The 14,226-nt window shown below is 38.9% G+C and overlaps 2 protein-coding genes and 1 long non-coding RNA gene across 3 annotated transcripts; all 3 read right to left on the bottom strand.

The window, feature by feature from the left end:
- Positions 1 to 2,902: 2,902 nt before the first annotated feature.
- Positions 2,903 to 4,892, bottom strand: LOC108952915 (uncharacterized). The gene is made up of 5 exons (XR_010513758.1): positions 4,676 to 4,892; positions 4,413 to 4,589; positions 3,445 to 3,681; positions 3,197 to 3,291; positions 2,903 to 3,040 (listed from the first exon to the last, which is right to left on the bottom strand). It is a non-coding gene; the product is annotated as an uncharacterized LOC108952915 (long non-coding RNA).
- Positions 4,893 to 5,157: 265 nt separating this feature from the next.
- LOC103983758 (myb-related protein 308-like) lies at positions 5,158 to 6,262 on the bottom strand. The gene is made up of 3 exons (XM_018826386.2): positions 6,113 to 6,262; positions 5,912 to 6,041; positions 5,158 to 5,836 (listed from the first exon to the last, which is right to left on the bottom strand). Exons 1-3 carry the CDS (start codon positions 6,243 to 6,245, stop codon positions 5,479 to 5,481), a joined length of 621 nt encoding a protein of 206 aa, XP_018681931.2. The 5' UTR covers positions 6,246 to 6,262; the 3' UTR covers positions 5,158 to 5,478.
- Positions 6,263 to 9,742: 3,480 nt separating this feature from the next.
- On the bottom strand, positions 9,743 to 13,070 carry LOC135672862 (zinc finger protein STOP1 homolog). The gene is made up of 2 exons (XM_065181302.1): positions 12,863 to 13,070; positions 9,743 to 11,635 (listed from the first exon to the last, which is right to left on the bottom strand). The coding sequence occupies exon 2, from the start codon at positions 11,495 to 11,497 to the stop codon at positions 9,962 to 9,964; it is 1,536 nt and encodes a 511-aa protein (XP_065037374.1). The 5' UTR covers positions 11,498 to 11,635; positions 12,863 to 13,070; the 3' UTR covers positions 9,743 to 9,961.
- Between the last annotated feature and the right edge of the window lie 1,156 nt (positions 13,071 to 14,226).

Below are 14,226 nucleotides of genomic sequence, written 5' to 3'. Positions count from 1 at the left end.
TTCATTCACCTCCACAGTGCCCTTTTGGTCGTTCACATCCAATAGTACCACAGCAGAGAGAGAGAGTGTGTGTGTGTGTGTGTGTGTGCATAGCTCATACACCAAACCAGTGATCAGTAATGTATTGTATGGGAACTTGTCATGGTTGGGGAGGAAAACCATACAAAGAGCTGCTGCTGATTTGAAAGCTTTCAACTTCATTGATGAGGCACATCAATTAGGAGTGTACACAGCTTTTGATGTTTTCTGAGTGGCGGCTCAATTTCTTACATGAGCTTTCCTGCTACACTCAAAGAGGTTGATGTGATCACAAAGCTTGAATAAACTATTTCAAAATATATATACTCAAATTAACATAAAAGATTAAAGAGATGAGTCCGAATAATTCATGTTCATTAAGTTATACATTGGGTTTAATCCACAAGTTAAATTTCAGCTTTTAACTCGAATTGGTATTCAATTTCATCATCACTCAGTCTTAAAATCTCAATATGATATCATAATCAAGATTGAAAAAAACAATTGACTAAGAAAGTAGTAGATGTTGACTACAAGAAAGAAAGAAAGAAAAATAGGTCTATGAATAAAGAGATATGATAGAAGGAACTGTTAAGAAAAATATCCATGTCCATGATAAAGAATACAACAAGAAATAAAAGTAGTCCTACATTGATTAAAAAAAAAACCATATATATATGTTAATCCTAAGCAATCTGACTTCATGGTTATCAATCCTGGAATTCTCGACAATAACAGTGGTTATAGTGGCTTCCTCAGTGCTTCTAAATCTTTTGAATCACCCATTAGATGGATAGGTCAAATTCACCAACTTGTTGTACGAGCCACTGAGCTATAATTTTTGCTGGAGAGACAAATAAAAATGAGGAGGGTTGAGGCCGATCTCTGAGAATCTCTGGACCATAGGCAAGACTGGCTTTTAAGATAATGGCAAACCAGCAGGAGGAGGCAGGGATTGGCTGGCTTGAGATGAGAGATTAAAAGATTATAATAGAGTGAGGAGGGAGGAGAGGTAGAGGTCGCTCTCAGGGATTACTTTCCATGCTCAGTGGGTTTTTTTGGCCTTTTGGTTGAGGGAGGAGCAAATACAAGTGTTTCTCATGGAACACGTCGATTGATTGATTGGTGCCAACAATTTGGAAGGGAAGATGACAATTCATTGCTTCTTTTGAATAGAAAAACACAAGAAGGGATAAGCAAGATTGAAGCAAACATTAATCATTGGCATTGAAAAACAAGTACCAGTTCGGCTAACTCTACAGAATGGGATGGGTAAATGAATAGTTCTGTTGCATGGTATGAGACAAGTGGAACAGTGTGGTTGTGTACTTCTCCACCAAACTGTAACTAGACCTTCCTTTCAATACTATCAACACACACCATTAAATCTCAAAAGTAATTGTAGAGTCATGATAAAGCTATAAGACACCATGGCTACAAGTAAAAACATTCTATCAACAGAGAGCATATACTAAAGCTTTTAGCAAGTAGGACTATTTCCACTACAGAAGGAAGAAAAATAAGATGCAATGCGACCAGTAAAATAATGAACCAAGGCTTTATACCTGTGGATTGTTCAAAGCCAATTCTCTCTGTTGATGTCTTTCACTAGGTGTCTCACGAGCTTTTATGATTCTTTCCCATCCATCACTTGACTCTGATTTGAGCTAACCTTCAGCTTGTTCCTGTTTGTCTAGCCTGTTTCGTTCTGCTCTCCCATTTCACTGCAAGAAGACAGATGAAGAGCCATGGAAATTTTCTTACTGTTAGACTTGTTTGATCAATGCATCATTCTAATACATGTAATCGTGTATAAACTTAGCACATTTTCCACATGATAAGGAGATTGTTTAATCTTTTGAGAACACAATGAGTTAGGAATCTATTGGCCCCTTGCTTGATGTGCATCCTTGACCTGCCTTTCTTGGTTAAGCCGTCAACAACGCTGTGTGTATCATAACACCGTGAGACCAAAACTAAATAAACAATATGTAAAACAAATCATATCTAAAACGAAGCACAATTGGGGAGAGAAATATTTACTGCATTAAGAATCAACATATCATCGCTGATAAAAAAAAAACACAATCACTGATGAAAAAAATGACAGTTACATATTAGGATGCAGCGTAGAAAACACTACATGGTTTGACACCCATCAGAGAGACCAAATGAGTCAATCTCCTTTACCAAAGTCATTGTATATAACAGCTCCAGAGCATAACCCTTCCTAGACTTTAACCAAATGAAGTGTCATCCTGGGTCCAATTTCCTGAAGTCTAACAGCACTTTGGGTAGATGCCCGGTTTCCTCTGTCAAGCTCACTTGCCAAACTGAGTTGCCGATTCTTCATCAGCTTCACTTTCTGAACTATAGCGAGCCCTACAGCAATAATGATATAATATAAGATATCTGCTTGGATCAAAATGATGTATACATATATATGTGTCTGTGTGTGTGTAAGAGAAGTTTGATAGTGTTTGGCTCTAAATTATACAACACTGGTAAGAAATTCCAACCAGATTCACTATCTCTTCATCCTAGATAGCACTATGATACACGATTCTGGTTCTGTATCCAGATTCCTTAGACTTTTCATCCTAGATCACTATGATATAAGATTTGGGCAACTTCAATTGAGGATCTGGTCACAACGAATATTACATAATTGCGTTTTTGCTTCTTACAAGCTTAGATCGCATAACATTAAATGAACATGCATATAGTACTGCTTTCTTGATCCATCGAATAGTCTAGCTTACATATCAGATAGGCTCCATAAGCTATAAAAACTTGACCACATGATCATAGAAATAATAATCTTAAATTTAATTGTGGCCTCTTTATTTCCCAAGTTACTTTAATCTAAAGCTATCATTTATTGATGAAAGATAAATTAGCTCTTACTTGGTCAGGAAATCGCCAACATCCTGAAGATTCCTCAAATCTGGCATGCCAAGATTCAAACAAACTTTCTAATCCTCCGAGTTACACCAATCAGTTGTAGACGGATGGAATAATGCTGAAAGTCAATTAGATTTGTTTCATTATTGTAACTTAACAAAATAATCCTCCGACATGAGGACAGTTTAACCTGCAATAAAAGATAAGAAATACAAAAATGGATTTTGAATGTTAAAAAAAAGAAGTTAAAACTAAATTTAGTCTTAATACTTACCATATTTATGTCAATGGCTGAGACGATGTTTTGAAACATGATTCTTGTGAGCTTTTCAGGTGCTGATCTCCACTCCCAAAGCCAGAAAGAACAATCTGTATCAAAAATGAATGTCAGAGTAAAAGGTATGTTTTATATCAAACACCAAGTAAAATAGACAAAATATAAAAATATGAAAGCATATATAATGGAACAATAAGATGGTGTCAATAAAAACAGATAGTAAGTACAAAAGACTAGAAACTTACTAGGGGCGAGTTACTGAACAGCTCTTTAGGACAACTGGGATGAGACTGAGATCGAATAATATCAGCAGCCAAAGCATATTCATGTATCTTACAAGTTAATGTCGGACCTTGCGGTGTCCTTGCAACACGCAAATGGGGCATGCTCTTTTGAGTTTGATGGTATAAGAAAATGGGTCACACCCATAGGCCCTGCAACATTCACAAGTCTTCGAGTTTATTCTGTTTCTTCTCCTGTCACTGAAGTAAACAAAATTAATCTTTTTGCTCTACTAAAAGAAGTTGAAGACCCAGCCGCATAAAAATTGAGCTTCAATAAAGCACAAAAAAGAAGCTTATGTTCCTCAGTGAAGTGCAGAGGACCTGACAGTCCCTTGCCACAATCCTTAAGGTGTGTTTTCTTATTTCATGTACAAAATTTATCAAAAGGAACACTATGCAGATACATGACATGTTCACATTATTTGTTGACATTTAAGTCAGACTTATCCAGATTTTGAGCAGTTCCTTTAGTCGCCTTAGAAATTTAATTCCAAACTGGACATTCTTCTGCTGGTGTTGCAGGGATAAAAACATGTGAATAGGATCAGGATGCGTATATGAAGATTCGAGTCACCACAGATGCAATAATCACAATAAAATACATGAAAACACTGTTGATCAAGCTCGCAATCATAAAGCACAGCAAATTAATCCCATCAGGTGCTGACCGATTAGTCCATACCCACACGTTATTAGTGCTTAATATCATGCAATCATGAAGTAGAATAAAAAGAAAAACAGGTACAAACAAAAGGTTATCCCCTCCATTATACTAGATAGATGGGGTTCAATGATAAAATTGCTTTAATAACTTTCTCCCATTTTAATCATAACAATCATGTGTTACTAACTTTATCAAACAAATGGTTGTAAAATGAGTTGTTTAATATCAAAAATCATATAAAACGGAGATTAGGGTATCCAATGACCTTTAATTTTAAGGTGGTATGGGGGAGCATAAGCTTCCGGAGATCCAATTCGAGATCTCTGGGAAGGCCTAGCTTCCCCCTGGAGAAGACAAAACTCTTCGGGATCGTCTGCCCAGTGATCCGATCCACGCAGGGTGTATTCTTCACCGTAGACGGCTTTGGGAGCGCCTTCTTCCTCTGCAACCAAAATCAAACCAAACAGGGGAAGTGAAGTAGTAGGGAAGAGGTAGCGCCACGAGAGACACAAGCATTCAAAAGCTCACTTTGAATCGAGCCATTCTTTACTGAAACGGGGAGATGAGGCGGTGGCGGACGAAGGAAGAGACGGCGAGGGTTTGGGCTTTGAGCAGGATTTGAGAGAAGAGAGGCGGAGATGAGGCGAGGGAAGAGACGGTGGCGAAGAACTAAATAACGAAGTCAAACCCAGTCAAAGGATAATCATCATCTTTTTATTGTTTGCTAAGGGTATTTTAGTCAAAACATCAAAAGGGGCGCCCCTGGTAGACATCAAACATGGGGGGTGGGGCCCTTTGCGATAAATTATCTATTTGTATTTTTAATTTGGTCAGATATTGATTGATTTATAACAAAAAAATTTATAGTTTATATAGTAATATATTTTTAGAGTCATCCTCCAGTTTTCATAAGAATATATATATATATATATATATATATATATATATATATATATATATATATATATATATATATGGTGCATGGTATAGGATCTTGTAATCATGTGACATTACATTCAAACTCTTTAACATCCATGCTCTGCTCCACCAACTCTCATCCATGCTAACATCCATGTATGGAGTGCAAGTCTACGTCTTTGAAAACCCTGACAAGCTCTGCATTGAGGATTGCAACATGATAAAGTATGATTAGGACTAAGACTAAGGCTACTCATCCTCGACTCTCTCACCGCTGTCTCTTTCTGCTGAATTCAACATGCACAGGTGAAGCTGAGAAATGAAGAGGATTTGAATCTTCCGCTTCTTCTTCTTCTTCCCAGAGTCTGTGGAAACTAAGAAAGCTACTGATGATCTCGAAGAAGGAAGGCTTATTATGGTGAGGTCGAGGTTGAGCTTGTGTGCTGGAAGCTAAGAAAGCGCATGCTTGAGCTCGTGCGGCAGCTGCATGCCTCGCTGCTGCGAATGCCGAGGTGGTAGCAGAAGCAAATGGTTTCTGATGATCTCCAAGAAGGAAGGCTTATCGTGAGGTCGAGGTCGAGGTTGGAGCGTCGGCTGTCGTCGTCGGCACTTACTCCGCTGCTCTGCGAGTCATGCGAGCCACCGTGGACGGGGCGGTGAGTGCGAGGGTCGAGCCCCCGGCCGAGGAGCTTGCGCTTGATGTTGGTGTTCCAGTGGTTCTTGATCTCGTTGTCGGTCCTCCCCGGTAGCCGCGTGGCTATCGCCGACCACCTGCACGAACCAAGAGCGTCAAATCGTTGCAGGCCATCAAACCTGCAGGTAATTGAGCTGAGGAAGAAGAGTAACTTGTTTCCGAGCGAGCCATGGAGCTTGATGATGAGCTCGTCCTCTTCATCGGTGAAGTTTCCGCGCTTGAGGTCAGGGCGGAGGTAGTTTATCCACCGCAGGCGGCAGCTCTTGCCGCAGCGCAGAAGGCCTGAGGAGAAGAGGAAGCTACAGTCTCAGTGACATGGTACCGAAGAAGAAGAAGAAAGCATAAAGAAGAACCTGCAGCTTTCGGGAGAGATCTCCAGCAGCCTTCGCCGTGGGTTCTCACGTAGGAGATGAGGCGTTGGTCCTCTTCCTTTGTCCATGTTCCTTTGTTGGTGTGAGCCTTCTCGCAACAAGGAGCCCTGCCCATGGTTGATGAGAGAGAGAGTGGTGGGTGGGGATGGAGTTGAGGATGGAAGGAGTGGGTAGCAGTTTATAGGATAGGGGAGAGAGGGGAAGGTTGTGGAATGCAACCACTACGTGGTCCGATTGACCAACAGTATATGGTAGGAAGAGCATTTTGCACTGTCAATCTATTGAGTTTGTGTTCTTAAAAAGAGAGAGTATCACATAGTTGGCACATTAATCTATTGAGTTGGAACTACTAATCTTAAATTTATTTAAATATTTTTTTTTCACTTTCTTTAAATAAGACTAAATTGGGATATCCTTTTTACTTAAAGGCTTGACGTACTAATTTATGATCAGCATAGTAAAAAAACAAATCTTACAATGATGCAAGTGAAGCTCAGCTCAAAGGTGATTTCATAGAATGATCTTTTTCTATTTTGAGTAAAATAAGATTCAGCTCAAAGAATGATGCAAGTCAACCTTTGTTTCGAGTTACAGGCATGTTCGTAGCGGAAGAACATAGTTAATTCTTTGATGATGAGAATGATAATAATCATGTGGAGGAGAAGCGTTCCTTCGAAGACCAAACACTGTCCATCATTTGACTTCTCTTGCAAGGGATATTAATCGGCTGATGGTTTGTGGGTGGAACATTGACCGGTAAATCGATTAGGACTGTAGGAATGACTTTTCCAATACGGGTCAGACTTTTGCCTCATGTTGTTGGTCTTCATTCCATTCCACCAGAAATCTTACATTGTGTGAAGCGTAGCGAAGAACTGTTCACTCTAGGATGGGAGAACCTTTTATCGTTGACTTTTATTATTATTATTATTATTATTATTATTATTATGTCTCAATCGAAATATTAGGTTTTAGTTCGTCAACTCTCCCATCGACGATACCGATCGCAGCAGGTCATCTCGTTCCCTCTTCGATGGAGAGTAGTAACTTGGGTGCCACAAATTTGTTCCGGTCGACTAAGCTACGACGGACGCATCTTTTCTTTTCACCCTTCCATGGCAAGTGGATGAGATATAATTCATGGTGGTCTCTATTCAAAGCATGAGATGGAATATGTTCCACGTTTGACCATGTCATCTTCAAGAAGACACAAGGAGTCAACATCATAGTTATAGTCAAAATGACCAAGTCAAGCTCAAACATGTGGTCAACTGCACCCTATTTTTTTCTCATAAAAAGATTGATAGAAAAGATGATTTCATATACGTATGTAATTAAACCCAACCTGGCTATCTGATCGACCATCATCTTCATCTTCCCTGCATGGTCTGCTAAAGCTTTATGTTGCTTTCATAGATCTCTTGACAACATTTATGGAGCTCAAGATTACTGTTTCAGTCACCGGAGGAGGGTAGTCTATGATTTCTCCTTTCTGTAGTTCCTCTCTCTCATCCGTATTGCATTCATAAGAGACATCACTCACTCGAGTAAGAACTACCAACTTTCAGATCTTGCTGCAAAAGCAATTATAAATCTGTCTCTGATACTACCAGTAGCTCTCTTGTTAACAACATCTGCTGAAGCTACTATTGCATGTAAAGGAGTATTTGCTACAGGAATTAATGTGTAGAGATCATATATTGCATCTATACATCATTTCAAACTCAGTATGTAATGATCTCAGTTCATTTTTCTTCATCTTACATATCTGAATATTACTAACAAAATAGTATTTTGTTTTGTTTTCTTATTCTTAGGAGTTTCTACTGTATATTAACACTCTGCCTTGGCTTATACAAATGGTCTTTGTAGACTGATGTCCAACCTTGACAAAGTAGCACATTCTAGCTAACAAATATTCTATGGCTGACCCTAAACCCTAAATGCTTAGAAAATGATACAGATGATGAATCCAATCCTGCTGAGACCAAAGAAAAAAAAAATAGAGGCTAAAATTTTGTGCTAATTGCTCTATTTCTTGTCAAACATGCTTTGTGGAATATAACTGGCAAGTCAAAAACCATAAGATATGATATAACATATCTAATTTCCATGGAAACATGGCAAGACTATTTGGTATCATCAATGTTCTAATCAAAATGTCTTACAATGGAACATAACAGAGTTCATTTGTTTATGAAAGATGATCAAAGATTTGACATACCAAAGGTTTCAACGTGGAGAAATGTCAAACTTTGCACCGGAAATAATGCCAAAATGTCAAAGATTTGACAGTGATATTTTGCAGAGAGGAACAACAGTTTTCATAAACAAAGACACTCCATGACTGAGTTGCACTGATTCCAAGTGGCAACTGGCCATGGCAGAACATCAATTTATACAGTAAATTCTGCTCAGTCCATTCTATTCTTATCTCTCTACTCGTGTTTGTTGACCAGGATGATATATTGGCAAAAAAAATTTCTAGTTCTCAAATCAGATTGTTTGATAATAAGAAAGTACAACAAAAAAAGATCAAATTAATTCAGAATTATGGGGATACAAGAAAAGGAAATAGTTTCACTGTTGTGCATGCGTTTTGCAGTTTCTTCTTGTTGTGTCATATCTTCTTTAGACTATGAGGAGAAGGTTGGTGGATGTTGTCCTTTGGATCAATCACATTGGTTCCGAGAACTGCGTGAAGGAGATTTGGCCTTTGGTAACTGGAAATGTGGAGGAGGGAGCAGATCAGAATCTTGCAAGCAATTCAAAGCTTCAAAGTAGGTTGTTCAAAAGGTAGTGTTTGATTCAAATCCCTTTCATTGTCGATGTCAGCCATGACATAAACAATGAGGGTCCCTCTGTTGCACATTTATCTCCTGCTGCAAGATTCAATATTCCCATGCAATGGCTTATTCCAATGACTATGCTTGCTGCCTACAACTGTTGGCAAAAGATGAGCACAATTTGAGAACACCAATCAAACCAACCATCTGTCGATGGAAGTGTGGTCTCTCTCTCTCTCTCTCTCTCTCTCTCTTTCTCTCTCTCTCTCTCTCTCTCACACACACACACACAAAAAACTGTGGATTCAAGTGCATAACTATTTTCTGACTACATGACTACTTGATTAGAGATGCAGATTCATCAGCTCTCTCTCACACACATAAATGCATAATTATTTACTGACCACCTCTGATTAGAGCATCAACCAACTCTCTCTCTCTCTCTCTCTCTCTCATCACACACACACGCACACACACAGAGAATTGTGGATTCAAATGCATAGCTATTTAGTAACCACCTGACTAAACCTGCAGATTTTAGCAATGAGCTAATTGATGAAAGCACATGTTTCAATGAAAGAGTTGGAAGAGACCTGAACAAAGAACTGCCTTTCAGCAAGTCATATATAGTTTTTTTTTCTGTTTTGGAAAAGAAGCATAGTGGCCACCACAAGTAAAAAAGAAAATATTGGCTAATATAAAAGCAACAAGACTTGAACTACAATTGCTTCGAGATCAAATACTAGATTAATAGAAACCTTAAGTTTTTAGCATTCCATAATGTTAGAATGCTTAAACCATCACATATATATTTATGATCTCACAGTGAGAACAATAGAGAATCATTTAAGGAAAAGCCAAGCTTTGAGATAACACCATGGGTCATATTCATGGAGTACATACTACACAAAGGATGGATCTGCAATGGTTCCTTTACCCACAAAAAGCAAGGCAAAAGAAGAAACTAGCCAAATCATACAACACGACTTATTATGCAACTAGATATTGATGTTCTGAGCAATTGATCATCCCTGCAGGCTGGCACTTAGTTTTCGCCATTTCTCGGAATGAAACTGCAAGTGCCAGTCGAAAGGAAAGAGAAAGGGCTTTCGGAAACATCGTATGCAGAACGAGGAAATTCATCAAGTCCCCCAAAGTTGCATGCATCAAAGTTCATGGGTGAGAAATAACCCTGGCCGTCGTCAACATCTTTTATGTCGAGACTTTGAGCATCGTCCGAGGCATTGCCACTAAAGTTGTAGCCCATGTTTGCCACCATTCCGTTCGTTGTTTCACCGACCTGTACATGATCTGACATTCCTGAAACTTTGGCATCATCCATGGGAATGGCTGGGGTATGACCTTGGAAGAGAGCAACATGCCCAAACAACTTATCCTTTCTTGAAAATGTTGTCCCGCACGAACAAATCCACTTGTCCCTGCCACAGTGCTTCTCATGTGTTTTCAGGTCTGCAATAACCGAAAATTTCTTGGTTTTGCATCGACTGCAGGTATAGCTTTTGTCACAGTGGCTTCTCTTGTAATGGTTCTTCACGCACAGAATTGTCTTGAGGGGTTGGAACTTCTTGTGCTCTTTGTTCCGCTTGCAGCCGACAAAGGGGCATGAGTATCTCCTTATTATTGCTGGTTCTGAGCTTGCTTCCTTGCTAGGCTTAGCAAGAGCAGCTGCAGTCTTGTACTCGTCGCCATGACCTCTCATGTGCATCCTTAAGTTTGCATCTCTCTTGAACCCCTTTCCACAGATCAAACAGAAATGGGTATGTGGTGCCAAAATCTCCTCTTTTTCCAGTTGCAGAACTTCATAAGAACCAGGGGGGAGGTTCTCTCCATCCATACCATCATCATAATCCTTGATGTCATGGTCTTCAATAGGGATGGACTCTGATACTTCGGCCACAGAATTATTCAAACATTTAATTAACTCATCTCCTTCACCACCACTATTCAAATCTTTGATAAGCTCATCATACTCGGAAGCTTTGGCTAACTCCACCGACAAGACCTCATGATGTTTCTGACTAGCATTCACAGGCAAGTTAGCCACGACACCTGTCTGAGCAACAGGAGGAGTAGCTGATAGGAGTGCATTCTTGATGTTGGGAAGAAGAGTGCCAGCCGTCGAGATCAATTGAATAATGATGTAAGTTAGATCTGCTGTGACAAGCTGCTGCTGTGCTGCCAACTCATTAGCTCGGCCTTCCTGGCTAATTATTGATCGAACAATATCCTGAACTTGGTGGATCTTTTGCTCAAGGAATGACAGGTTGCTTAGCATCAGTCTAGGGTTCCAATCCATGACTAAATCATTTACTGCCGAAGAAGGTTCAAGCTGGTTTTTGGTTTCTGTCTTTTGCTCCCGAGCATACAAGCCATGACACTGTGTTACCTGAGGTGGAGGGAACTCGGAGAAGGATTGCTCCTGTCTAGCACCATAGCATATATTAGTGGAATCACATGGGATGAATGGCAGGCCTGGCTTGAGATTTCTTGAGATCTCACTCATCATGGACGAAGAAGCATTTGATGATGCCTCTAGAGGTCTTCTCAGCTTAAAATCCATTTTAGCACCTGAATCTACACACACAAGTCCACAGCATTAACTCTCTCTTCTTTTCACCAAGACTGTCATTGCTAACGTGCCATTTGCACAAAGGACCAGTTGAAAACCATTTCTCAAGAACCAGGTCCTCGAGCAAACCTGCAACAGTTCACAAACAATGAAACCAATCGACCACTTCAAGAGACTGCATTAATGAAAGTGTAAGGGATCAGGGAGAAAGCTATTGTAACAAAATAGAGAAAATACAGAAATTGTTAACGGTAGTATCTTGAAAATCTAGTTCTTTGGAGAACCCAATGAAGAAGAAACAGCAGACCCATGGAAGATACAATTCTAGCTCCTATAATTTTCTGCACGATTCCAAGTGATCGGATCTCCATAATTACACCAGTAAGATCATAAAAAAGGTGGAAATCAACAAAACGAGTACTAGGTCTTTGACAAATAAAGGAACAAGCTAGCACTAGTTTCCTGATGCCGTATGTTAAAGATGAACCTTTGTTGATTATTTTGTTAAACCTTGTATCTAGGCAGTTCTTTCATTTTGATGTTTTTTCTCTTCTCCTGGAGTTGAATTGGATGCTGCGAAATTTTTTTTCCCAAGTTTCTAATTCCAAACTGGTGGGAATTTTTTCAGTTTTTTTTTTTTCAGACAAAAGCTATAAAAAGGTATTTCATCAACTTTCCTCAATATATCAGGCTAAAGCTGGATAAAAACACCTACTTGCCTTGAACATTACAAGAAAAATATTTTCTTCAGTAATTAAAAGGAGGAATGACAGTATATAAAACCATAGCACCCCAAAGGTAAAACATTTTTCACATCCCCAAAATCTAATCGTTCTCATATCTATATCACCAAAGCAGCATCATCAAAAGCACATGCCAACAAATGTTTAAAGGGCTTAGGAGAGATCTAGCAATTTCTACAAAGAAACATAAGTCTAAAACCACAAATCCAAAAACTAAAATATGTAAAACATATTCTACAAACCCAAAATCTCAACTTTCTCACATCTATCTCACCAGATCAGCATCGAAACCACAGGCCAACATAAATCGTAGGACTCAAGGAGAGAGATCCAGCAGAGTTTAAGAAAGAATAATAGTCTCTAAAGGCAAATTAAAGAAGAAACAAAGCAAGAGAGCCTTAAAAAAGATAACAAATATTGGAAAATATAGCACCTCGAGCTACCAAGCAAAAACACAACAACAACAAGAAAAAAGAATCCGATCCAAACCCTGCAACAACCAGCAACACACAGAGTACCAAAAGATGGGTTTTTTTTACAAGGGCAACTCGCAAGATCCTCTTTTTCCAACTTATCCATCACCAAACCCCCAAAGAAAGAGAGAAACACTTACAAAAGGGATCGAACGAGCTTGAAGCAGTCAAATAGATCCCGCAACACCCCCTCCCCTGGGCAGCTCGTCACCTTCGATCCATCTCCGATGTCATAAACTTGTTTAAGGCGTCTAAGTCCTGATCTAACTCCACCTCCTCGTCCATAGACTTCTCGCCCTCTCTATCCCTCTCCCTTCCTCTTCGTCGTTGTTTCTGTTTGACCTCTTTGTTTTGTTCACCATCAGAGAATAAATAAATCGGAAGATGAGGCGAGGTAGCAGTTTCTGCTACTCCTCTCCAACTCCTTCACTTAACGTGTTCCCCCTTAAAATTAAAAGAAAGACAATTTACCTTAAAAAAATCACTTTATAGGTTATTAAAAAAATTATTACATGATTAGATATAGGGTTGGCTGATGAATACTTCCAAATTCAATCGAAAAATCCTTTAAAATCATTTATAAAATAAAAAATTCCTTTATTTATTATATTAAATGATTAACATGAGTTAAATAAACTTTATGGTGTTACACTTATAGATAAATAATATCTATGTTCGGTTATAGAATTAATCTAAAAAATTATTATTATTTATTAAAAATAATAAAATCATCTAAAAATAGAAAATTCAATAAAACCGTAGTTCTCTTAACTTGTTCCTTATAAAATAAAATTATATTTTTTTGAAAAATAATTTATGTATTTAATATATGAATTATTATATATATATATATATATATATATATATATATATATCAACAATTGGGAAGATATAATAATATGATAAATAGATTTGGATTTGATTGAGCAATTGATTAGTTATTTGAGTTGGATGAAATTAGCGGATATCAAATGCGTTCGCATCACAATAATAATAGCCCATAAATTCTTTTTCGATACTACATAATTTATCCAATGAAGAAACCGGTTAAGAGAGGGAGAGTGTTCTGAAGGAGCAACGGAAGCAAGAGGCAGGGAGGCGGAAAGCGGGGTGGAATCCAGAGGAGAGACGACGTCAGCGCTGAGGTGGCGAGCGGATTCGGACAAATGCGGGAAGGCGGGCCCCTCCCCACCCCCCACCCGGGCGGTCAGATCACCGCTCCGATGGGTTCCATCACTGTGATGGCAACGGTGGGCCAGAGTGCAGTGAATCAATGGACCACTCGTTCTTTCTTGTGTGTGTCCTCAGAGACGACTTCACCCGGACATTCTTCCTAAAGGGAGAATACTGCTGCATGTAAACGAGTGAGGGACATGAAACGAAAAGAATTAAGGGGAAGATTACTTTTGGAATTAATCTTTTCGTAAAGTCTTCTTTTTGGTGGCTGTGAATCATCTCCCTCATGTTTTCATGCTCATAATAAAATATGCATGTGCTCGATGTT

This window comes from Musa acuminata, chromosome BXJ1-5 (assembly GCF_036884655.1).
Source record: "Musa acuminata AAA Group cultivar baxijiao chromosome BXJ1-5, Cavendish_Baxijiao_AAA, whole genome shotgun sequence".
Taxonomy (NCBI): Eukaryota; Viridiplantae; Streptophyta; class Magnoliopsida; order Zingiberales; family Musaceae; genus Musa; species Musa acuminata.
The sequence above is the reverse complement of the archived record's forward strand: the minus strand, read 5'-3'. Positions and strand labels throughout refer to the sequence as shown.

Bases quoted from the DNA above. Each gene is read 5' to 3' on its own strand.
- LOC103983758 (XM_018826386.2), bottom strand. From the start codon at position 6,245: ATGGGCAGGGCTCCTTGTTGCGAGAAGGCTCACACCAACAAAGGAACA. The intron at 6,042-6,112 runs GTTCTTCTTTAT...TCTTCTCCTCAG, and splicing joins ATCTCTCCCGAAAGCTGCAG to GCCTTCTGCGCTGCGGCAAG. The intron at 5,837-5,911 runs GTTACTCTTCTT...TGGTTCGTGCAG, and splicing joins CATGGCTCGCTCGGAAACAA to GTGGTCGGCGATAGCCACGC.
- LOC135672862 (XM_065181302.1), bottom strand. From the start codon at position 11,497: ATGGATTTTAAGCTGAGAAGACCTCTAGAGGCATCATCAAATGCTTCT.